The sequence below is a fragment of the Lepidochelys kempii genome, chromosome 3, assembly GCF_965140285.1.
Source record: "Lepidochelys kempii isolate rLepKem1 chromosome 3, rLepKem1.hap1, whole genome shotgun sequence".
NCBI classification, from domain to species: Eukaryota; Metazoa; Chordata; order Testudines; family Cheloniidae; genus Lepidochelys; species Lepidochelys kempii.
This window is the reverse complement of record NC_136382.1, coordinates 63,714,421-63,740,034: the sequence shown is the minus strand read 5'-3', so window position 1 is coordinate 63,740,034 and position 25,614 is coordinate 63,714,421. Positions and strand designations below refer to the sequence as shown.

Genomic DNA, 25,614 nt, shown 5'->3' with positions numbered 1-25,614 from the left:
ACTAAAGATCACTTGAGCCTCAATTTCCTTAACGATCTTCCCCAGCCTAGCATAGTCTCCCTTAATACTTTCCAGTGAGAATCTAGCCGTATCATTTGTTCCCACATGAAGGATAATTAGGGGATTCTTTCCTGCTCCCTTTAGGATCCTTTTCAACCTCAGGTCGACATCCCGTATCTTAGCACCTGGAAGACAGCACACCCTCCTATTCTCTGGATCAGCTCTGGTTACAGGCCTATCTATTCTTCTCAGTAAAGAGTCCCCAATCACATAGACCTGCCTTTTCCTAGTGACGGTGCTATTCTCCAGACTATCCCCTGTTCCCTCTGGCTGCAAGTTCTTTCCATTCCTATTCTCCCTTGTAATCCTCTTCAACCCATCCTGTATCCTGCTGGGGCTCATATTTGGTGTAATCTCCATTGACTCTTCCCCTTTTCCTATAGGACTAGCCACTCTACTCTTCTTCCTTGCCCTTCCACCTTCAGTGACTACCTGCTGAGCCCCTTCTTCATTTTCCAACTCTGCAAACCTATTCTTGAGCTCTATTTCTCCTTCACTAGCCCGTCTTTTCCTCTACCTGTTTCTTTTAGTCACTTGCTTCCACTGACCACTTTCCTCACCCAGTCTCCCCTCAGAATTCCCCATCCCTGATTCCACCTGCAAGTCTGAGCTTTTCCCTTCAGATACCTCATGTCTTCGCTCCGTAATCTGCTCAAACCCCTTCCTAAACTCTACCAGACTTTCCACCTGCATCTCCAAACCTCGAATCTTTTCCTCCATCAGCTCTATCAGACAGCATTTCATACAGACAAAACTCTTACCAGGTGCCCCTTCCATGATCATGTACATACCACAGCTTCCACATCCAGTCATCCTCATTGTGTCTTCCGCTACATGGGTCACTCCCACTGCTGCCTCTGTATCTGTCATAGCCTTGCCACCTAAATCCTATTAATCTGGTTAGCAGCTTCTCGACCCCCTCTGGTTGGTCCTCCTGTTCCTCATCTCCCGTGGGAGGGGCCTCCAGCTCAAGCCGGGGCAGGAGTCCATGGGACGGCACTGGGCTCGGTGCCAGACTCTCTGGTCTATGTTGGAGGCCTGGATACTATTGCCTCCGGCACAGTCTGGCATCGGTGAGGGGACCAGGACCGCTGCACCGAGTAACTTGCCCTGGATGGGGTCCCTAGGCGCTCCTGATTGGCCCTTCTGGACCCCCTGGGCCTATGGCCTGGTGGCCCCCATTGAGGTTGCCAGCTCCCTTGAGGGTCCCTGCTTTCCAGGCCCCGGTGCAGGTAGCTATAGCGGCCAGAGCTGGACCGCGGCAACACTGATCGCAAAGGCCATGGCGGTGCCAACAATCTGCGCCAGCAGGAGAACGAGTGCCTCCTGGCTAAGCAGGACCGAGAGCAGTACCGGTATCCCCGGGACCGGGATCGGGGCCGGTGTTCCCTGGACCAGGACCGTCTGTGGGAGACCTATGGTGAGGGCCATCTCGACTCCTCCCGGTGCCAGTCTCTGGGCGGTGCCGGAGAGCGGCATGCCCTTTCTGGTGCTTCTTCGCGTCGATCCGCTGCCGGTGCTGCAACCTCCTTCTGGGCCACGGGCAAGTGCGAGTCTGCAGTGTCGGAGCTCAACCAGGACCAACTCCGGGAACGGTGCCGGGACGGTGTCCTCGAGCGGCACACCATTGCCGGCTTACCCCTCGACGGCACCTGAGGCATGGACGCCAGAGGGTTCTCCCCATACGGGAGGGGGCTTGCTGCCGATAGCTCGATGAGGTCCTTTGCAGCCTCAAAAGGTGCCAGGCATGTTATGCCCTCGAGCCCATTGTCCGCACTGAGCTCACTTAGGTCTGGGCTCGGTGGGGCTTGTGCTGCCGGGACTGCCTGTGTCAGCACCAGTACCGCAGCCTTCCCGCTCTTGTCAGCGCTCGGGGCCTTGGGAGGCACCAGCCTCCTGTGCGGGGAACGACCGCGCCTTCCTTTAGGCTGCGCCGGGGGCCACACCGGGGAGGATGATCAGTGCTGGGGCCTAGCCTGGCGCTCCGAGGCTGACAGTTTACGGTGCTTAGCCGTTGGCAGGTCTCCCGACGGCTCCGGGGCACTACGCACCGAGGAAGCCTGAGCCAGCGTCGGGCGCTCCGGGCCCAGCAGCTGCAATGCGGCCTCCATCAACAGTTGCCTTAGGCGAAAGTCTCTTTCTTTCCTTGTCCTTGACTTAAACGCCTTGCAAATCCTACACCTTTCAGTCTGATGTCCGTCCCCCAGGCAATGTAGACACAAGTCATGGGGGTCACTAACTGGCATAGGTTTGCGGCACGTGGTGCAAGCCTTGAAGCTGTGAGCCAGGGCAGGTGCTGGAGGCCTCCAAGCACCTAATGACTTAAGTGTCCATAATCTGTATGTAAACTAACTGATAACAGCTACTCTAAAGGCTAGGGGACTGCTCTTCTATGAGAGAGGTCGTTCCAACGCCACTCCGGACGGTAAGAAGGAACTGGAGGGGGTCGGGCCGGCAGGGGTATATATGCACGGTGCAGTGGCGCCACTTGGGGGGCCCGCCGGGAGCCGCTAAAGTAAAAAGGTTCCGATGCTCGTGCATGTGGCACGCACACCCCTAATGTGGAATGGACGTGAACAAGTACTCGAAGAATTTATGTCACTCAGGGGGTGGTTTATTCACACCTGTGAGCAATATAAATTATGCTGACATAGGGTGTAGTGTAGACATAGCCTCAAAAGGGACACAGCTAAATACAACGTGGAAAAGATTGTTTGTGTAAGTAAACGTATATTTCAAGGGACTGTTCAAAGTGAACTGTCCCTTTAACACCTCTCCAGTCATAAGGGGGGGGGGAGAAAGGCTGGGGGGAAGGGTTAGTTAGTGGGATATTGATTGTTGAAATAAGCCATAAATCCAGTGTCTTATCCAGTCTAGCAAACTTATGAATTTAAGCTCCCAGGTTCATCATCTGAAGGCGTTGAGCAGGTTTCCTTTGAGAATAACCACTGAGAGGACAGATATAGAGTGATCGTTTTGTATACTTATTCGAAACAATCTGTTCCAGCTTGTATTTAGCTGTGACACTTTGGGTATGTCTACCTAGGGATAAAACCCCTGCAGCTGGCCCAGGTCAGCTGACTCAGTCTTGCGGGGCTTGGGCCCCTGGGCTGAAAATGCTGTGTAGTCATGTGGGTTGAGGCTGAAGCCCAAGCTCAGGGACCCTGTGAGGGTGGAAGGTCCCAGAGCTCAGGCTCCAGTCCAAACATTGACACAGCAATTTTTAATCCCACAGCCAAGCTCTGTGAGCCTGTCAGTTGACCTGGGCTGGCCACAGCTATGCCACGGGCTTTTATCCCCATGTAGATGTACTCCCAGAACACATTTCCCAGACCTTAAGAAAAGCTCTATGTAACCTCGAAAGCTAGGCTCTCTCATCAACAGAGGTTGGTCCCACCTTGTCTCATAGACTTCATATCAGAAACAGGAGTTTATAACATCCTACCAGCTTCTCCTACTACTCCACTCTAGAAAATATGAACAAAGTAAATGCTCTTATAACTTCTAATTTGCAGAATCAAAGCATGAATGTTAGACAATAAAGAAATAGAACATATACCCATTCCTTTTCCAGTGGCTATTATACAACTTTCAAATAGACCCACAATATTTTCAAACTTGGCATTCCACAGAAGGAAAAAAAAAAATAGACAAAACCACAAAATTCTTGGGAAAGCAGAGGTACCATTGAGACCACAGGAAATACAATCTCCCTGATTTCAATTCCTGTGACTGGTGGCACAGCAGCAATTGCAGGGAAAATCCTGCTTAGCCCCTGCAACCGCTGGAATGAGCATGGCCAGTACTAGTCTCTACTAACCATGTGCAAACTGATTTTTTCGAAAGGGTTTAAAATTTGGACTCTGGGACATATAATACTCATGGCCATAGGTCCTTGGATTTTTGAGGCACAACCAAAAATGTTCAGGCCAGCTCTGCACAGAGGAATAATAATTGAAATACATCAACCTGCCAGAAACTACTGAATCTCTGTGAGGAAATACAATGGAACCCAGAGAGGGAAATACAGCAAAGCTGTCTACCCATGGTTGTCAAGGTAACATGAGTCTTTGGCTTCCTACAAACAATATAATTCCAGATGAGCTCTCTGTTCACAAAACAAAATCATGCATGTCATTTATTACTTGCATATTGTTTACAATTGAGGGCTCTTCATAAACTAAGTGTGTTCATGATTTGGCCTGCGAACTCTTTTAGAGCCTGGAGGTCTTCAATAACTGCTTCAGATTGGCAAAAATCAATCTCTTGAACATTTGAACTAGTACTACGACCAGTCTCCTCTGTAAAAAATTGAAAATTAATCCTCAATATGTTCAGCTGCATTGAAGCAGCTGTTCCGTTTGGTTATTATGGGGGTTGGTGGGATGGAAGGACTTTTCCCTCTTTCCATTAGAAATGTGTAACTGGGCTTTTCCAGCAGGATAGGCAGTGAAAGCACGTTTTACAGCCACAATGAATTAATTTACTTTCAAAAGTATCTTCCTCCACAGATCACCCACAAGATTAAGCAAATGTGCCAGGCATGTAAGGTACATAGCATTTAAAAACAAAGATTTTAAACCTCAATCCCAAACTTTCCCCATGTATGTGGCATTATCAGTAACAAATGCAGTAATGCAATCAAATGGTATTGCGAATTTTTCAGCAGTTTCCCTTATTGCATTGCTGACTGTTTTAAAATTGACTGCTTCCAAAATGTCACAATGTAATAAAAAAACATCCAACTTGTCTTCACCTGCATCTGAAGTGTCTGCATTATCACTACTTGTTGGAACAGGGACAGCAAGAATGTTAAGCACATACCTATCTTCAGCAATGGTAGTTTCATCTGCCACAATGCTAATTCCTTAATAGGACTGCAACTTTTCCTTTAATTCTTCAATACAATAGTCACACACTTTGGGTAAGTAAAACTTTCTAAGCTGATTTGCACTTGGTAGATCTGCTGTTCTCCTAGTCTTACTTCAAATTAATCACTTTTAAAAGATGGGTGACTTTTGTGTGTGAAATTCCACAAAGGCCACATGTAACAACCTGAGTTATTGTTGCTCAGGGCTGGCATTAGACATGTTGGGGCCCTAGGCAGGAACTAAGGAATGGGCCCCTATGGAAGGCGCCTGCACTAGTCTCTGGGGAAGGAGCCAGCACTTGGCAGGAAGGTGTTGATGTTGACTGACCTACAGGCTGGGTGGCCTGCTGAGGTGAATCAGGGGTGGAGGTAGCGCTCCCTCTCTGTGTCCTGCCGCACCCAAAGGGCTGACAGCTGGAGCTGAAAAAGCCAGAGACATCTGTTAAAGTCACGTAACCTATGTGATCAGATCATATCCTTAATCATGAGAGAGGTATTTAGTGTTACAAAGATATTGTAAAGTAATCCACGTCTTGGTTTTACTGAGACAGTCCCAGTTTTTCCACAAAATGTCAGTGAGCCATGGACTTCTCTTGGCCCCTGGAAATGTCCTGGCTTTTCATTTTCATCAATCAAACCTTTTTTTAATGGGTACTCAATATATATTGCTGTTCTGAGTAGAATTCCCTCTGTATACCAGAACAAACAGCCCAGTGAAAGATGTGTTCAGTGTGCCAAATAGTGTTTGGAGTGAAAAGTCAAATTAATACAGATATTATCAAAGCTGTTCTCTTGTTCAACATGAAGAGTCACAAGGCGTACATTTTTAACAGTAAGAGTAATTAACCATTTGAACAATTTACCGAGGTTCATGGTGGGTTCTCCATCACTGAATTTTTAAATCAAGATTGGATATTTTTCTAAAAGATATACTTAATCCAGGAATTATTTTGAGAGAAGTTCTATGGCTGGTGTTATAGAGGTGGTGATCACATAGATTCCAAGGCCGGAAGGGACCAATGAGACTTGTTCAGTATTTTGAGATAAACTCATTCAAAACAGTGTTCCTAAGGGAAAAAAATCCTCCACTCGAGAAAGAGGTGTGTCTGTTGATTCAGCAGCTGATGTGACATCAGCATCCTTTTTTTTAAAAGGCTTTTGTCTTCTGTATTGTTATATTGTGACCCACAAAAAAGTGTCTCCATTTTTTATTTTGAAAAATATGGTCACTTGATTTCTTGGGTATTGTATTTGAGAGAAACTACCTTGTGAGGAGGCCTCTGATCTGTATGTTTTATATGGCAATACAGCATGGAAGAGGTTACTGTACATGTGGATGTTAGTTTCCAGTGACAATGGTGTCACACATTTATACTGTTCATAGGGAGATATTCAAATTAGCACTATCTGCTGCCATAAAGCCTAACCTTGAACATAGTACAATAAACAAATAATATTCGGAGATTGGTCCCTGAATGGTATACTGTTTGTTTTTTAAAATGTTACGTTCCAAGTGCATATATGCTTCATTGAAAGTTTGGTCAGCTCTGCCACAAAATATTCCTATTGCAGTGACAGAGAGATGAGCAATATTAACGTACATTACATGTAACTTACTGTTCAGCTATTTAAATCTTTTCCATTATAGTTTCTCCATGGATTTCATGCCAACCTATTAAAAGGGTAAAAAAGGAAACATGGCATGTACATTACAACTCAAACCACCTCATAATCTCATTTATGTAAAACCTCTCTTGCTCCACCTTGCCCCATGTCATCTATCCCTGTATCTGAAAGCACCCATAGGTGTGCACAGCACAAATGGAAAGACAAGCTCCCTGATGGAAGAGTAAACAATCTAAATGTCAGATGTGATGTGATCTGTGGGGATAATGAATAGTAGGAAGAGGATATGAAGAAGGAAGAAATATCTTCAAAATCATGCAGTTACTAAACTAGTTGTGTACATGTCCTGGTGGTTAAATTACTAGAGTTTTTAAAATATTTTATAGTCGCTAATATTAAAAAAATTATTGTAGGCCTGTTATAAGAGATTTATCTGAATGAACTATTTGAATTAAGAGAGCATAGTGGCCTGGCACAACCGAACAAGAAAGTATTCCAAGCGAAGGGCAGCTAGAAAGAAGGTAGAGGAATAGAATGTCAAGGCTGGCACCACCGGTAGAGCGAAAGCAGCAGAGAACAATGTAGAATACTAGGCCTGAGATGTAAGATTAGCATTTGGATTGTGATCTTGCAAGTTTCAGACCACTTCCTGCGAGTTATTGAGAGCCTCCAAGTCCTGTTGACTCAAATGCAGAGTTGGTCCCTTAGATTTCAAGCTACTGGGGGCAGGGACCGTCCCCTCAGTCTCTCTGTACAGTACCATGGGCAACATGCTACTGCATACAAGTGTCCTGAAGAGTATTTATAACATGGAGACACTGACTTGTGCCTTATACACACTCTTCATGTTGGCTCAAGAAAATGATCATTTGAAAATGTTAGGATGTAAAATGCCACCTGCCACTCCAGGTGGCTACCATGGCTTCGGTAAAATGGTGCCTGACAAATGACCATCAGTGCATTTCCACTGTGTTTGTGAACTGGTAACTTACAACCCTGTGCAGAGAATTTTAAAATCTTTATGTAATTATTCAATTAGAAAGAACGTTATTATATAGGAACCAGGATTCTTGATCATTTTGCTTTATATTGAGTTTGCAATGTAATATATGTCAATGTATCTTTTTATTTATATGTTAAGTATTCTGGATATGAGACAATGCCTGCGCAGTATTAAATATAAAATCAGGTAAGTCTGTGGTATGGCAAAAGTATTTACACTAACATGGTTATGCAATGATTACAAGATGAAGTAGTTTGTCCTGTAACTGGGACCAAAAAATAAATAATAATAATAATTAATAATGTGGACATAATGTGACAAAATACAATCAGAAGTCTTTTTTTCCCTGTATGCCCAATTCTCAATTGAGCATGAAAGTAACCTCTTTCCCCATTATGTGTAATTGCATACCCAGAAAGAGGGTAATTTTCATTGTCTTTAGTATTATAATTATCTGTTTCTGTTTTATTGCAAGTAGAATGTTCACCAATGTGCATCTTCCTCATTCACTCTTGTAAAGACAAAGATACTCTTTTGTAAGATATAGTACTAAGTATTATCATACATAAATGTTCTTCACTGGTAATAAAATAAAGTATCATAACGATAAGATAAGTTTTATATTCATGGGTAGTACCAATTAGTCTTGGATTTGATAATAGATCTTAAAAGGCTTCAACGTTCCTATGTTTTATGTAACATAATCATCAACAGTTCAGACTGTCCTCACAGTAGGCTCATCAATACTTATTGCTAAATTAAGAAAAAACACTTACATTAAACTAAGAAAATGCATTTACATTAAACTAAGAAAATGCCATGAAGCAATTATCCGGCATAACACAATTTCAATACTATGAATATATTTTTAAACTAGACTACATCACTTGGGTCAGAGTCATAAAGGTTAATAGCCCTTTTACATCCACTGACTCCAGGGATTACTGTTAAACTGGAGTCATGACTAATAAGGAAAGTACTAACATTTAAATAAGTGTAGTTTGACTTAGTAATTACTATTATAGGGGAAGAGGACAAACATCTACAGATATCTCAGGAGTGGAAATGCCATGTAGGGAGAATAATTTATTACAAATTAAGCCAATTTATTCCACCCAAAATAACAGGATGAAATTAGAACACAAAGTATAGGCTGAATATCAAGGAAAAGCTTCCTGAGTTTTTCCCAAAACACCCACCTCCCCTCACATAATTCCTTCCTTAGCTGGTCCACACGGTCTCCTCATTATCCAGAGACCCAGATAAGGATTAGGACCCCTTTCTTCTTTTGTTTAATCACAAAAATGTTGCTCTATTTTTCATCAAAATTTTCAACCAGTTCTAGTGCAAATGAAAAAAAGAAAAGTCAAACACACATACAGATACCTTTCTGTAAAAATAGATTTTTGACTCTGGCCTGGCATGACATGACATGTTATGTAAGTGCTGCTCAGATTGCTGTTTATTGATACATTATAATTATTAAAAAAAAAAAACTTTTACTGATCTGGAAGATCAATCTCTTTTCCCACTAACCCACAGACTACATTACCTGTGTCAAGGTTCCTCCCCCACTCTGAACTCTAGGGTACAGATGTGGGGACCTGCATGAAAAACCTCCTAAGCTTATCTTTACCAGCTTAGGTCAAAACTTCCCCAAGGTACAAAATATTACACCCGTTGTCCTTGGACTGGCCGCTACCACCACCAAACTAATACTGGTTACTGGGGAAGAGCTGTTTGGACGCGTCCTTCCCCCCAAAATACTTCCCAAAACCCTGCACCCCACTTCCTGGACAAGGTTTGGTAAAAAGCCTCACCAATTTGCCTAGGTGACTACAGACCCAGACCCTTGGATCTTAAGAACAATGAACAATCCTCCCAACACTTGCACCCCCCCTTTCCTGGGAAATGTTGGATAAAAAAGCCTCACCAATTTGCATAGGTGACCACAGACCCAAACCCTTGGATCTGAGAACAATGAAAAAGCATTCAGTTTTTTACAAGAAGACTTTTAATAAAAAAATAGAAGTAAATAGAAATAAGGAAATCCCCCCTGTAAAATCAGGATGGTAGATATCTTACAGGGTAATTAGATTCAAAAACATAGAGAACCCCTCTAGGCAAAACCTTAAGTTACAAAAAAGATACACAGACAGAAATAGTTATTCTATTCAGCACAATTCTTTTCTCAGCCATTTAAAGAAATCATAATCTAGCACATACCTAGCTAGATTACTTACTAAAAGTTCTAAGACTCCATTCCTGGTCTATCCCCGGCAAAGACCCAGCAACAGACAGACACAGACCCTTTGTTTCTCTCCCTCCTCCCAGCTTTTGAAAGTATCTTGTCTCCTCATTGGTCATTTTGGTCAGGTGCCAGCGAGGTTACCTTTAGCTTCTTAACCCTTTACAGGTGAGAGGAGCTTTCCCCTGGCCAGGAGGGATTTCAAAGGGGTTTACCCTTCCCTTTATATTTATGACAACCTGTGTGACAGGAATTATGTACAGATGCATATCGCTCTCTGTACTCAGGCATAATCCTTCCTTATGCACAATTTGTAAATAGATCCACGAAAGACTAGACCTGAAAATTTCAATGTTAAAAACTCCTATGGAATTTCCATTGGGGGAGGAGGTTAAATTAAGCACCCATGTACAAAACTGATTGTGACAGGGTTGGGACTCACCACCGCAGCGCCTCCTGCTGTTCACTCTGAGAATTAGAGGGCACTCCTCATGAACTGAGCTACCGGTGGTGTCCCATCCGTCTCTCGCCCTAGACTGGCGTCTCGGCCCACGTTGCTCCCAGCTTGCGGCGTCCTCTTCAGGACGCTGCCCTCCAGCAGTGCCCACTGCTCCGCTCTCAACCCCTTCTGGGGGTTTGGTGTTATCAGCAGTCCTTCTCTTTGCCCCCGCCACAATGGCCAATCACACTCCAAAGTCTAACCCCTTTTGGCAGGGGTCTGATGCAGTCCATGATGGCCACTCCAAATGGCCAGGTGGAAGTGCAAGGGGGAAGAGGACCCAGGCCCGCCCTCTACTCTGGGTCCCAACCCAGGGACCCTTTGGCAGCAGCCTTCCTGTCTGCCCTCCTTCTCTCCCTTTGTCCATCTCTTGCCCTGGGCCATTTCCCCTTCGCACCGGCTAGGCCCTTTTTCTCAGGGCCCGCAGCCCGGTACCGGACAGGAGTTCCCTTCTGCTCCCCCAGCCTGCGCTGTCCCTGGTGCTAGTCCCTTCACACAGGAGACAGACCTTCACCCTCTGAAGGTCTGGGAGAGACTGCCTGCTCCCTTTCTGGGCAGCCTTTATATAGGGCCTAGCCTAGCCCTGATTGGCTGGCTGTCATACTGGCTCTGACTGGCTCTCTAACAGACCCTCCCTGATTGGCTGCCGCCTTGCGCAGCCACTCTGGCCTGTTGTAGCCCAATCTGGCATGGGGGTAGGGCACTGCCCCACCACACTGATCTTAGTTCAAACAACTCAATCATTTTAAAAAATTTTCCTAAAGCAGCCAGAAATGTATTAATGGTCTGCAAGGTTTCAACTCAAAGCCTTTTTGCATTTCTATAACTCAAATAGTAATCTGAATCATCAAAATTTTAATATTCCACACTCCTGGCTCAAAAGTGGCAGTCTACTTTAAAAAAATAGTTCTAGAGTGCTGCCCTTGTAAGCCTAGTAGCCTGGAGCGTACTTTTTATTAAACCTAAAATAGGAGTTTACAATGGAAACAGTGACAAACTTAACTCTAATAGCACAAGTGGTACAACTATAATGTCATTTTATAGACATAGGCATTGATTTACCACAAAACCTTAGAAGCAGTGTGAAACGGTAGAGAACAGTAGCTTCTGGCCAAGGCATATGTAATTCTGATCCTGAGATACCTACACTGCAACTACCGGGTTCAATACTAGGAGGGTGCCTTTGGTGGGTGCAATGAGAGTGCACAGTCATGGTTGCTAAGCTTGATGTTCCATTTGTCACAGTCCAATAAGGTGAAGTAAGCTGAGGGGAGTGGGAACTTCAAGTTGGTGGGCCAGCAAAAGCACAATTGTACGTCATTGTAGCCAGACAGCCGCCCCCCGCCCCCCCCCCACTCAGACCAGCATTGCTGGAAACACAGGAGGAAGCCGGAACAGGGCACTTAACATATATTCCAGCACAGCCTTTGAAGCTGTGAAAGCACAGGTGTGCTGCTACAATGTGCCTCTGGGAACAGATACGACGATTAAGCTCACAGCAGGCAGAGGCCCTGTGACAGACATGGCTCTTAGCCCCTACTAAATAGCGTGATGCACACACACCAACATCCTAGGTGGGAAAATATTTACCCTGATAAAAGAAATGTCCAGTAGTCGAAACTTATTGTTTCTCTTCTTTGCAAGTGTAAACTACTCTTGCGAAAGCTGGCGTCACCCCGACAGACCAGCCTCAATTTGGCATAAGAAAGGAGAAAGAGAATAAAGGAGTACAGAGGTATAAGTAGGGGACCTACAGCACCATGATTTTTGAGTGCTTTTCACTATCTATCTGCTGGTCAGATAAGTGACAGCCTCCCAAGGCTTCTGCAGCTAAGAGGGTCCCTACGCCTTGTCCCTTATTCGTCTTTCCACGGAATTGAGTGACCGATCCTGGCTTGGCACCGCTGGAATCGAGAGATGCAAGGAGGGTAAGAAGCACCCACACCTGATCTCCTATCTTTAGTGTACACATATTTTGAAATAGAGCTCTATACTTTGTTTTCTTTCTTTGGGATTGTGGCTTCAGTTTTGTAACTTGTTTGTGTGTGTAACATCTCTACATTTAAATAAGTAGGCACTAGCAATTTTGTAACCACATGATTAGAATCTAGCTTAATAAATTTTGGTAACCATTTGTGCATAAGCCTGACTTGTTTTCTCTGGTTTACTATAAAGCAGCCAACACAATTAAAGAACCTCAGCCGTTTTGGCTCTAAAGCCTGGCCATTAGGTGAGAGTACTAAGAGCCTAGCGTTGAGTTTTGCCGCCTCCACGGGGCAAACTCTTGGGGCACCTGTCAGTCAATCCTGGCTGCCCGCTGCGAAGGAGCTCTGAGCTCTAGCAGTTAAAGTCACGGGTGTGGAGAGGCTCTTAGTGCTGCCATTGGGGCACCTGTCAGTCAGTATTGACTGCCCGCTGCGAAGGAGCTCTGAGCTCTAGCAGTTAAAGTCACGGGTGGTTAGGACCTTGGGGCATCCGTCAGCCTAGCCCGGGCTGCCCGCCGCAAAGGGACAGTGCGTCCTAGCGGTTAAAGTCACGGATGGTATAAACGGGCATAGCTGGCACCTCACCAAACATCCTTGGCCGTCGGCTAACAGTCATAAGCATTGAACAGCTGCCTGTGGGCAATAGATATCATTCCCTTAGAATACTTAGACATATTTTGGTATTAGCGGCTGGCCCTCAGGGCTACCCCGGCTCTCAGATTCTTCAAAGTGCAGCTCTGGAGCACACTTGAGAAAACCACTACTCCCAAGTGGAGTAGACAAATGAAAATCCTTTCCATGGAGTTTGCCTTCACAGGATTGCATTTGGGCACTGTGCTTTGGCCACCCCATCTCCGTCTCCTACCTCTAGTGCTTTCCCTCCTGCTCAGGAGTGCTCATTTCAGTGCAGGTGTCAACGTTCGCTCACACGGTTAAGCACTCGTATAGCTGACATTTGTGGGTGCACGACTGCACCCTCTCCAGCAGTCTCTCTACTCAAATGTATAGCAAATTGCAAGTGCCCAGTGCTAGCATTTGGCTGTCCCCACCTTTCAGCAATGCTCAGTGGACAGAAGAATCGAGCCCATAATTTCTTACTGAAGAGAATAATCCACCTGTGAACTATTTTCTTCCTCTTTGCATTAACAGATAAGGTTAAACACAAAAATCACAATTATCTTGACCGTTTCGGTCCAGAGCCACATTAACCACATGAGATCCACTTCCTGGACACTGCAGTGCAAATAAGTGATGGTCACAAACACCATCCTATACCGGAAACCTACTGACTGCTATTCTTACCTACATGCCTCCAGCTTCCATCCAGTGCACATCACACGATCCATTGTCTACAGCCAAACCCTAAGATACAACCACATTTGCTCCAATCCCTCAGAGACAAACACCTACAAGATCTTTATCAAGCATTCTTAAAACTATAATACCCACCTGGGGAAGTGAGGAAACAGATTGGCAGAGCAAGATGGGTACCCATAAGTCACCTACTACAGGACAGGTCCAACAAGGAAAATAACAGAACACCACTGGCCATCACATACAGCCCCCAGCTATATCTTCTCCACCACATCATCAGAGATCTACAGCCTATCCTGGAAAACGATCCCTCACTCTCAAAGACCTTGGGAGGCAGGCCAGTTCTTGCTTACAGACAGCCCTCCAACCTGAAGCAAATATTCACCAGCAACTACACACCACATCACAGAAACATTAACCCACGAACCAATCCCTATAACAAACCCCATTGCCTACTCTGTCCATGTCTACTATAGCAACATCAGAGGACCCAACCACATCAGCCACACCATCAGGGGCTCATTCACCTGCACATCTACTAATGTGATATATGCCATCATGTGCCAGCAATGCCCCTCTGCCATGTATATTGGCCAAACCGGACAGTCTCTACGTAAGAGAATAAATGGACACAAATCAGACATCAGGAATGGTGACAAACAAAAGCCAGTAGGAGAACACTTCAGTCTCCCTGGACAGTCAACAACAGATTTAAAAGTAGCCATCCTTCAACAAAACAACTTCAAAAACAGACTTCAAAGGGAAACTGCAGAGCTACAACTCATTTGAAAACTAATTTTTCACTCCATGCATCTGAAGTGGGTTTTTACCCACGAAAGCTTATACCCAAATAAATCTGTTAGTCTTTAACGTACCACCGGACTCCTCATTGTTTTTAAAAAAAGAAAAGGAGTACTTGTGGCACCTTAGAGACTAACCAATTTATTTGAGCATGAGCTTTCGTGAGCTACAGCTCACTTCATCAGATGTTTACCGTGGAAACTGCAGCAGCCACGGTAAACATCTGATGAAGTGAGCTGTAGCTCACGAAAGCTCATGCTCAAATAAATTGGTTAGTCTCTAAGGTGCCACAAGTACTCCTTTTCTTTTTGCGAATACAGACTAACACGGCTGTTCCTCTGAAACCTCTCATTGTTTTTGCGGATGCAGACTAACACAGCTACCCCTCTGATATTATTAACTAACAGATCCACAAGGCTTCAGCTTAGTTTACAATTTTTTTGGTACAGCCAATTCAAAAGGAGAGAATGACAAGGAACACTAAGGATGTTCTTGGCACTTTTTTGACCAATGCTATAAGCAGCCTAGAGACTGGAAGGATTTAAAAAATAACATCTTTAGAAATGATGTGCAATCAATTATGTAAGTAACACAACTCTTCAGGGTTATGTATTGCATAACTCTACTATCTAAGAAGCACACTTGAAAATGCTAAATGATCTCACCTTCTGCCAATGACCCAATTCACCTGAACATTCTCAACCTCACTTCATGCCCAAAGCTTGCAGTTTTAACTACTGTGCCTGTGGTGGTGCTGGGGAGAATTGGGTGCCCTCAATTAGAAAACACTGAGATGATTCAATCTTTGTCTGGATTGAACAGTCTACCTGGATTTGTGCTGGAAATGGACCAACCTGATGATCACTTTAGATAAGCTATTACCAGCAGGACAGTGGGGTGGGAGGGGGTATTGTTTCATGGTCTCTCTGTGTATATAATGTCTACTGCAGTTTCCACGGTATGCATCCGATGAAGTGAGCTGTAGCTCACGAAAGCTCATGCTCAAATAAATTGGTTAGTCTCTAAGGTGCCACAAGTACTCCTTTTCTTTCTACTAAAACAGACATTTCAATACAAATCAACATGTTTAGAACAACCAGATAATCTCATGTAGGGTCTAATCCAAAGACCAGTGAAGTAAACTGGGAGTTGTTCCATTGGCTTGAATGGTTTTTGGATTAAGCCCATATTACTCAAAATTCTGGAACAGAGAAAATCCACCCAATCTAATCTCTAGTGCTTGAAAGCATCCATGGCTAGGATAATGTAGAAGGAAAACATGTGCTTCCTGAAGTCATGGTGCCTGGGAAAATAAACAGTATTTTTAAATGGTTTTGTGATTTATAAAGTAGCAGCAAATATTTAATATAAAATACATACACTAAAAATTCAGCTTCTGAATACCTTCTACCACACAACAGTCTTCTGCTAATTTATTGATATATTAGAATTTCTACTGAATAACTGAACAGTAACTTCATTTCTTCAAAGGGTCAGATTATATTAAAATAAAAGCATCATACTAATAGTGTAAAGAAACCATCTTAAGACCGAACCACAAAACCAGTAAATAAAAAGTAAAACAAAAATATATTCTTTTCTGGGGGGGGGGAGGGAATTATGATTTGAAGACAATTTCCTAGGTCATAGAACAACAATAAGCATTATAAAAATAATCAGCTTTGAGACTAAATATACACAAACTCTGATACAAGGTTTAGAAGATATATATCACTCCAAGCTTTCATTAGATTTGGCAAATCATTCAAATACTAATGTGTAGAAAAGCTGCAATTTCAGTTATTTAAATATTGCTCACAAAGATTAAACTGTACAATTAAACTTACAAACAACTAAGGGATGGCCTTCAAATCTGGGTAATATGCTTTCTATACAAACACATTTATGTTTGTAAGTATTTGCTGTGACAAGCAACTCACAGGATAAAACAGAGTTACAGCTTAATTAGACAAGTGAAAGTATTTCTCTTGCCATCATTATCAATATTTATAACATTTTATCTTACATTTTTGCTATTCTCAGGCTGAATAATGAGTAATCTTTTATCAGAAACCAACATCCTGATTATTATTATTATTTGTATTACTATAACACCTATGAATAGACCTGATCAACACCAATTTTAGAATCAAGGGACAGTTTTCTTCACTGCATACAAACAAGAGATGAAGTATTTATCTCATGAGAAACCTAATACCTAAGATTAGTAAAACTTTACATAAAAACGCAGCAGTGACGCAAATTCTTTGCTTTTATTCTGACAGAGAGTCAACAGCACTTTCTACAAACTGAGCGCTTGATTTGCCATGGTCAGAAGAGGGATTTGCCATGAGCAGGGCAGACAGTGAGTGCACATTTAGCCCCCCACAGTATAGCTTTCAGTTATGGCTGGGATTCCACAAGAGCCCTGCTGAGGTAGTCTGTCCGGGAATGCACCGACAACCCCTTCCAGGTAAACTTTCCACCACAAGTGCCTTAGGGCCCAGACGACAACATATTTCAGAACTAAATCTGGCCCTGAAACCTGAAAAAAATTAAAGCAACGAGATTAGGCAGCAACTTTTTCTGAATTATTATTTAGCATAATTTCACACTCCGAGTTCCTCACAGGACAGTAGTCAGCAAGTGCAAAGTCAAATCAAACCAGTTGTTTAAGTTGGTTTAAGAGAGGCCTCCAGTGGCCGCTGTGAAGTACAACTTTGTGAAACTAGAGAATTGTTGATGCTGTATTTTTAAATCACTGATATTGTACAAAAGTTCCCAACTAGAAACAACATCTCAAAAGGTAGATTAACTAGTCAGCCATTGCAAAGAAAAATTCCTGACATGTTGCTGCTTGTCTCCAAAGCACTAACAGTTTTAATCCACTTTTTCCCAGCCCTCACCAAAAGCTTTAGTTATGTTAAGTAATTCCTAGAGTTTGAGATTTCTTATTTAACAAATCTTACTTAAATGACTTCATTTTAAATAGTGAAATTGAAAATTTAAGTCCTAATGCTACTTTTAATGATTAAGTAGCAATAATTATTAACACCAAGTCCATACCTGTACATTCTGAATTTAAATGGTGTGCATCTGTAGCCCATACAGACAAAAAATAAAATGTCTCATTCTCACTGTAACTTATGTGACTTCTATGACCTTGAATAACTACTAAAGCCCCAAACATTTTTTGTGAGAGAAAACGGTTACCTACCTCTCTTAATTGTTGTTCTTTGAGGTGTGTTGTTCATGTCCATTCCAATAGGTGTGTGCATGTGCTACAAGCATGATCTCAGAAGGTTTTTCCCCTAGCAGTACCTGTCAGGTCAGCGCTGGAGTGGCGCCTTCATGGCGGTGTATATAGGTCCCTGTCAACCCGCTGTCTGCTCAGTTCCGTCTTGCCAGAATTCTCCAACAGAGGGGAGACGGGTGGGATTTGGAATGGACATGAGCAACACATCTCAAAGAACAACAGTTTACAAGAGGTAGATAATCATTTTTTCTTCTTTGAGTGATTGCTCACGTGCATTCCAATAGGTGACTCACAAGCAGTTTCCCTGGATGAGGGGTCGGAGTTCATCTGGTTGCTGAATGCAGGGCTGCCCAGCCCAAGATTGCATCTGCCCTCGCCTGTTGGGTGATGGCGTAGTGCGACATTAGGGTGTGGATGGAAGACCGCGTTGCTGCCTTGCATATGTCCTGGATAGGGACCTCTGAAAGGAATGAGGCAGACGAAACGTGCTCTTGTGGAGTGTGCCGTCAACAGCGGGGCTGGAATCTTAGCTAGCTCTTAGCATGTTCTGATGCAGGACACGATCCACAACGAAATGCACTGGGACAAGATGGGAAGCCCCTTCATTCCCTCTGTGATTGCAATAAAGAACTGTGGTGACTTACAAAACAGCTTTGTGCGCTCAGTGTAGAAGGCTAGGGCATGCCTGACATCCAGGGAATGGAGCATTCACTCTCTGTTACTGGCATGTGGCTTAGGGAAGAACACAGGTAAAAATATGTCCTGGTTCACATAAAACTGGGAGAATCCCTTTGGTAAAAACACAGGGTGAGGGCATAGCTGCACCATGTCTTTATAAAAGACCATACAGGGGAGCTCCAAAGTCAGCGCTCTGAGCTCGGAAACCCTTCTGGCTGAGGTTGTGGCCACCAGAAATGCCACCTTCCAGGAAAGGTAGGACACAGGACAGGTCACTGTGGGCTCGAAAGGGGGCCTCATGAGCGGGGACAGGACCAGGTTGAAGTCCCACTGGGGAATGGACTGCCGCACTTGGGGATAAAGCCTGTCCAAGCCCTTGAGAAACCGTCCCACCATGGATTCCCAGAGACTGACCTACCCGATGCCCCAGCAGGTGGAAGGCTGAACTGGCAGCCAGGTACACTTTGATATTGCCAACCCCTGCTGCTTCAGGTACAGTATGTAGGCCAAAACAAGGGGAAGTGACGCTTGCTGCGGAGGGCTGCCCAACTGCAAAGACAAGATGGAAAACCGCTTCCACTTTGCCAGGTACATGGCACGAGTGGAGAGTTTCTTACTGCCCCACAGAACTTCCCTAACTGAATCCAAACACTGGAGCTCTAGTGAGTTCAACCATGGAGTTTCCACGCCGTGAGGAGGAGCGACTCCAGGTTGGGGTGCTGAAGATGGCCGTGGTCTTGTGTGATGAGGGTCAGGCACATGGGAAGGGTTACTGGTCTGTCCACTGATAGGTTCAACAGCATGGTGAACCTGTGCTGGCGGGGCCACACTAGTGCTATGAGGATCAAGGAAGCCCTGACCCAGCGTGCCTTGAGGAGGACTTTGTGTATGAGAGGGAAGGGCAGGAACGCGTACAGCAGATGACACGTTGCACTGTTACACCAACGTTGGGCTTGTACACACTGGAGCTTACTTTGGTATAACTTATAACTTATGTCACTCGGGGGTGTGAATAAGCCACCCCCTGGTGTGGACAGTGCTATGTCGGCGGGAGAAGCTCTCCCACCAGCATAGGTGCCACCGCTTGGGGAGGTAGAGTAATTATTTTGATGGGAGAGCTCTCTCCCATTGGCATAGAGCATCTGCAGTAGCAGAACTACAGTGATGCAGCTACATCGGTACAGCTGTGACGCTGTTGCAATTCTAGTGTAAACTAGCCCTTAATATGGGTCTCTCCACAGTAGCCAGGTAGAGGGCTACAAAGCCTAGAAGGAGGACATATGAGACCCTGTTTTAAGGGGAAAAAGAAGACTAATTCTTCAGGGGCATAAGGGACATGCTATAGGTCTCTAATAGTTTCCAGGTGTTTTCATTTATGTTGCTCTTGTTTTGAACTCGTTTGAAAATAAAACCAACACTGAGGAAAGGGATTTGGACAGAATGGGACCTTTATTCTACTTTTTCTGGCTAATGAGTTTGCCCATTGAGTTACACACACTTACAAATGAAAAGTCATTTTATATTATGCAGGAAGGTCAGATCCAATGAGGTGTTAAGTACCCTTAACTCCCTTTGCCCTCAATGAGCCTTTAACTACTTTGTCAGCGAAGTCAACAGGAGTAGCCTACACATATGGCAAAACTTGGCTGTAAGTTTTCTAACCAACTTTTTAAGTCCAAAGTAAATTACCCTTTAAACACACAGGACCAGATTCTGGACTGCATCTGAGCTGCACTTGGTGCCGGAGGGGATGCAGGGCAAAAGTGCTTTACATTTGATTCAGGAACTGGCTGGCCAAAATATTAGAATGTGGTAGTCCCCAGCATTAGAGCATGGTATATCAGAGCATACCTAGTAAATAAATAAATAAAAATACTTAACTCTTCTAGAGCTCAGTAGATCTTAATGTAAACAGTAAGGTATCATCCCTGTTTTAGAAACAGGGAAACTGAGGCACAGAGGTGAAATGACTTGCCTAATGTTCACTCAGCAGGCCAGTGGCAGAGCCGGGAATAGAACTCAGTGCATGAATCCCAGTCCTATGCTCTATCCACTACTCCACACTGCCATCACATACAGATTTTGGATGAACTATGTTAGTTAGGGGTGTGCTTTTTTACTGAAATAGTTATACTGGTACAGCCCCTAATATGGATGCAGCTTAGCTGATAAACGGTATCTTATACCAATACAGCTTATTCTCCTTCACCTTTATAACAGCATAATTGCATCCACACAATGGGGCCGGACAGAGCATCACTTTAACAACTGGTATAGTTAAAACAGTACACCTTGTCTATGTAAACAAAGGCTTATACTGTTTACAAAACAGCCCTACAGCAGGCAGGAAATCCTTCTTCCTGGGCCATGTCCCATATTTCAAGGCTGGGATCAGGAAGATCAAGCACTGTTATGGAAACCCTATGCTACCAGAAGGTTCATTTTGCACAAAGGGAAATCTCCACTTATCTGTTTTCCTGCTCGCCGGACGAGGCACTGGCGGATACCACCACCACCCTACCGGCAATGGATACCAGGGGGCACCAGGACCTTCTTAGGAGGGTGGCTCTAAACCTAAACCTCCAGGCGGAGGAGGTCACAGGGGAGTCGACCTGATAGTGGACATCCTTGCCCTGGAGGGTCCATCTAAGGTGGCCTTGCCCCTGATAAGAACTATCCAGAACACCACTAAGGTGCTCTAGCAGACCCCGGCCTCAATACCACCCATTGCTAAAGGGGTGGAGAGGAAGTACTTTGTGCCGCAGAAAGGGTTTACTGCTGCTATGCACAGGCAGGCCAGCACAAAGACACTGCAGCATTGTTAATATGGACCACACTTCTCTGAGTTCAGAGTAACAGCCATGTTAGTCTGTACTCGCAAAAAGAAAAGGAGTACTTGTGGCACCTTAGAGACTAACCAATTTATTTGAGCATAAGCTTTCGTGAGCTACAGCTCACCTCATCGGATGAAGTGAGCTGTAGCTCACGGAAGCTTATGCTCAAATAAATTGGTTAGTCTCTCAGGTGCCACAAGTCCTCCTTTTCTTTTTACTTCTCTGAGTGTTCAGCTTTAGAGGGCAGTAAAGGTGTGAGATATATACTTGGAGATAGGTTTACTATATTTGGATACTTGACTGCTATTCTTATGTTAGTAATTATCATACATTGTTTTTCCACCTTGTTTTAATATTTCAAGATCATTTGCTTTGTCACATTTTTTAAAACAGCTTTTATCTTTAAAGAGATTGAAGAATTAATATCAATATTGAATCTCAAGTATATATATCCTCTGAACAGAATTATTATTCTATCAGGTTAATTAATCTATGAGGGGGTCTCAGTCAGATATTTGAGGACACTGTTAATGTCACTTATGCATCATAAATGAGTGAAATGTATGAGCAAGTCTTTACTCCTACCAAGAAGTCCTTATAAACATCTAGAACTGGAAAGATGGACAATTTGCCTAGTGCAGATTGACCAGATTAAAATCTATTACTATTTTGAACCTATTTTATCAACATTAATTTATATCCCTCTATATTTTGAATGCCACATCTTAAAATAATAGGGAATAGAACAGAGCCTTAAATTAAAGGTATACAAAAATGTCAGCATTCAAGCAGCCTTTGAAACGTAAACACTGTATTAGCTTACTGCCCTACTTGGTTTAAAATAGCCCAAATCTTTTGACATTCAGGGAATGCAGCAAGACCTACCTAGTTACCCAGGCTGATGTATAGCTAATATTTATAAGTTAACTGGGGTATTGTAGATTTAATTTTATTCCATGGTTTAGAGAGAGGAGAAGCTACTGCCCGTAATGTTTATCTGATTGCATTTATGGAAATGAAGTAGGTTCTATGTAGCAGCCACAACGCTGCTCCAAAGGACTGGGGGAAGTATGCCTCTCTCTTTTCCTCTTCCTCAAGCATCTACCCAGACCAGTTACTTAAGGATCTACGTATCCTGAAGGACGACCCAACACTCTCACAAATCTTGGGAGACAGGCCAGTCCTTGCCTACAGACAGCCCCCCAACCTGAAGCAAATACTCACCAGCAACCACATACCACACAACAGAACCACTAACCCAGGAACCTATCCTTGCAACAAAGCCCATTGCCAACTGTGTCCACGTATCTATTCAGGGGACACCATCACAGGGCCTAATAACATCAGCCACACTATCAGAGGCTCGTTCACCTGCACATCCACCAATGTGATATATGCCAGCATGTGCCAGCAATGCCCCTCTGCCATGTACATTGGTCAAACTGGACAGTCTCTATGTAAAAGAATAAATGGACACAAATCAGATGTCAAGAATTATAACATTCATAAACCAGTCGGAGAACACTTCAATCTCTCTGGTCATGCAATTACAGACATGAAAGTTGCGATATTACAACAGAAAAACTTCAAAACCAGACTCCAGTGAGAGGCTGTTGAATTGGAATTCATTTGCAAATTCGATACAATTAACTTAGGCTTGAATAGAGACTGGGAGTGGCTAAGTCATTATGCAAGGTAACCTATTTCCCCTTGTTTTTTCCTACCCCCCCCCCAACGTTCTTGTTAAACCCTGGATTTGTGCTGGAAATGGCCCACTTTGATTATCATACACATTGTAAGGAGTGTGATCTCTTTAGATAAGCTATTACCAGCAGGAGAGTGCGATGGGGGGAGAGAAAACCTTTTGTAGTGGTAAACACCCATTTTTTCATGCTTTGTGTGTATAAAAAGATCTTCTGTACTTTCCACAGTATGCATCCGATGAAGTGAGCTGTAGCTCACGAAAGCTTATGCTCAAATAAATTGGTTAGTCTCTAAGGTGCCACAAGTACTCCTTTTCTTTTTACTTAAGCTGTGCACATAGCCTCTATTTAGAGCATCTCATACCCAAAGCATTTTACAAACATTTATCAAGACAATATTTAGACTAATTTAGTTTCCAATTTTTCTTCAAAGTCCTGGCTGACACTGTTAATTTAATTATAACACACAATATTGGCAGAGCTTTTAAAATGTTTGGCTACCTCCCACCAAGCTCTTGCTCTGACCAGCTTAGAGCTAATAAGTAGCAATTTACGTTGGTTTTCTTTCTATAAACATATTTTTTTAAATACTAGACAACATCACATTATTTAACCTGAATAATGCACAGGGATATCCAGCCCTAGCCTTTCACAACCATAAAACGTATATATTAAAATACTAATGAGAGATTACTGACATTTGTCTTCTAATACAACTGCAAATAAAATTTTCATTATTTCACTGCAGCTTACCAGAATTAATATTGCCTGAACTCTTAACGAATTCCATAGTGTAAATTCTCCCTTAGATATTTAGTCATATTAAATAAAACAATACTAAAATTATTTTTAACTTTTAATATTACATATTAAAATAGGGCACCTGGTTCTTTTTAGTTGAACAAAATATACAGGATATTTGCAGGTATTCAAAACAGAATTCACAAATTTAATTTAAAAAATAGAAGAAAACAGTTTCCACAAGAATGGTCACATTTGGATCCTTAGGAAAATGGGAACAATTCTAGGCACTACTGGGTATAGAGCCTGCTACCACAAGCATTCACACTGACTTACAAATAATAAATAACAATATGCATATTTGCATGACCCTAGCACTTAACAGCCTGTTGTGTTAATTTAGATGAAATAAATAGACCCAAAGAGTCAAAGGTGTTAACATAACTCTGTAACTGCCCCACATCAAAGAGTGTTAACAAGGTTTGGAGTTTGGCATAGAGAGACCTCAGGTTGCTTAGTACCATGGCAAACACACCATTAAACATCCTTTTAAACCTTTTATTAAAGATACAGAAAAGAAGGAAAAGCAATTAACGCATTTGAAATGTAAAGCATGAAGTTAGGCTGTCATTTTAACATCTGTTCTTTCCTTTATCTAGAAAGGGTCGGGGGGGGGGGGAGGGAACCTTAGATGTTATTAAAGATGCCATAACTGTCCTTTGTGGGGATAGAGAAGATATTAGTTCACATGGGCTGGAACTGCTACTGTTATTGTTGTTAAAGCCCAGTCCCATGTCCTAGAAGACAAAGCAAGATAAACACACACAAAAGGGGTTAGAAAAGAAGAGCAAAGATAGAAAATGCAGCTTCTGCCTCTGGTGTTGACTCTCACTTTCAACTAGGATGACCAGACAGCCAATGTGAAACATCGGGACGGGGGGTGGGTGGGGGGTGGTTATAGGAGCCTATATAAGAAAAAGACCCAAAAATCGGGACTGTCCCTATAAAATCAGGACATCTGGTCACCCTACTTTCAACCACACTGCTGGAAAAACATAGGCACAGCACATGGTCTCATCAGCCACTCGGGAGACCTGGCAAACTTGTACCAGCCTCAGGCTGAGGGCATTGCTTTTAGCTACCTTTCTGGTCACAGGCTTACAGCAGTGTTTCAAAATATGCAGTCTTAGCTGGCTAAGCCCAACTCAGATTAGACAGAAGGAAAAAGGAGAATAGGAAAGAAAAGAAATAAGGTAAGGAAGGAAAAGAACACAGTGGGGAGGGCACAAGTCTCACCTCCCAGGTGGTGTTCAGTTGGTGTTCAAGATGAGGTGGATTAAGGTGGATTAAGGTTTACTGGGTCCTAGGCACAAAGAATATTTGGGCCCCCTACACTCTGGAAATCCGTGAAGATTACTCTCATTGTCCCAAAAATCTAAAAATGTAACAAGAAATTGTACTTTTCCTTGTAGGAAAAGATTTTAGAGTGGAGATGAGAAGTTCAAATTTCTTTATTATTTCTAAATTGACACACAAGTATACACTCTATGTAATATATTTGCCAGAAGGGACACAGTGTTTTACTCAAGTTTCACAATATTTAATTTCCAATCATATTAAAGCTTTAGCCTTTCTCAAAACACCATAAACACATTTGAAATTTTCTAACTTCAACTGAATGTTTTGAATTCTCACCCCCCTCTGAAGTTTTAACTTCAGCGTTCAGTGCCTCATATTTAATTCTAGCTTCCCTCAGAATATACAGAAGTACCAATCTTTTTGCCAGCTACTTTCTGGCAAGTGGCCAGGTGCCATGAGTGCGGGAGTGAGGTTACAGATATTGAGAACCTTCTTTAAGTGCCTCTTCCACCCCATCCAAGCAGAATCTGTTTTCAAAAACACCTCCAATATGTTTGTTTATCCATGACCCTTCTGCTGGCAACTCTATGAAGGTGAAAAGGAAGCAGCACAACAAAGAAAAGTCACAAGTACTGTA

General features: G+C 43.3%; 1 protein-coding gene across 13 annotated transcripts in view; it reads right to left on the bottom strand.

Annotated features, from left to right (window-relative positions):
- BCKDHB (branched chain keto acid dehydrogenase E1 subunit beta) overlaps positions 1-25,614 on the bottom strand; it is a 290,535-nt gene that overhangs the window by 162,037 nt on the left and 102,884 nt on the right. For 2 of the 13 annotated variants that reach the window (XR_012157976.2, XR_012157977.2), the window contains exons 9-10: positions 6,548-6,602; positions 5,259-5,350 (exon numbers count right to left, since the gene is read on the bottom strand). The exons of 9 other annotated variants lie outside the window; for them this stretch is intronic. Coding sequence is in view for 2 of the 4 variants with exons in the window: in XM_073336534.2 (XP_073192635.2) it covers positions 6,573-6,602 (30 nt within the window). In the remaining 2 variants the exon portion in view is untranslated. Of the gene's footprint in view, positions 1-5,258; positions 5,351-6,535; positions 6,603-23,095; positions 25,563-25,614 lie in introns of those variants that run through there. 2 more of the 13 variants (XM_073336534.2, XM_073336535.2) reach the window with 2 other exon arrangements.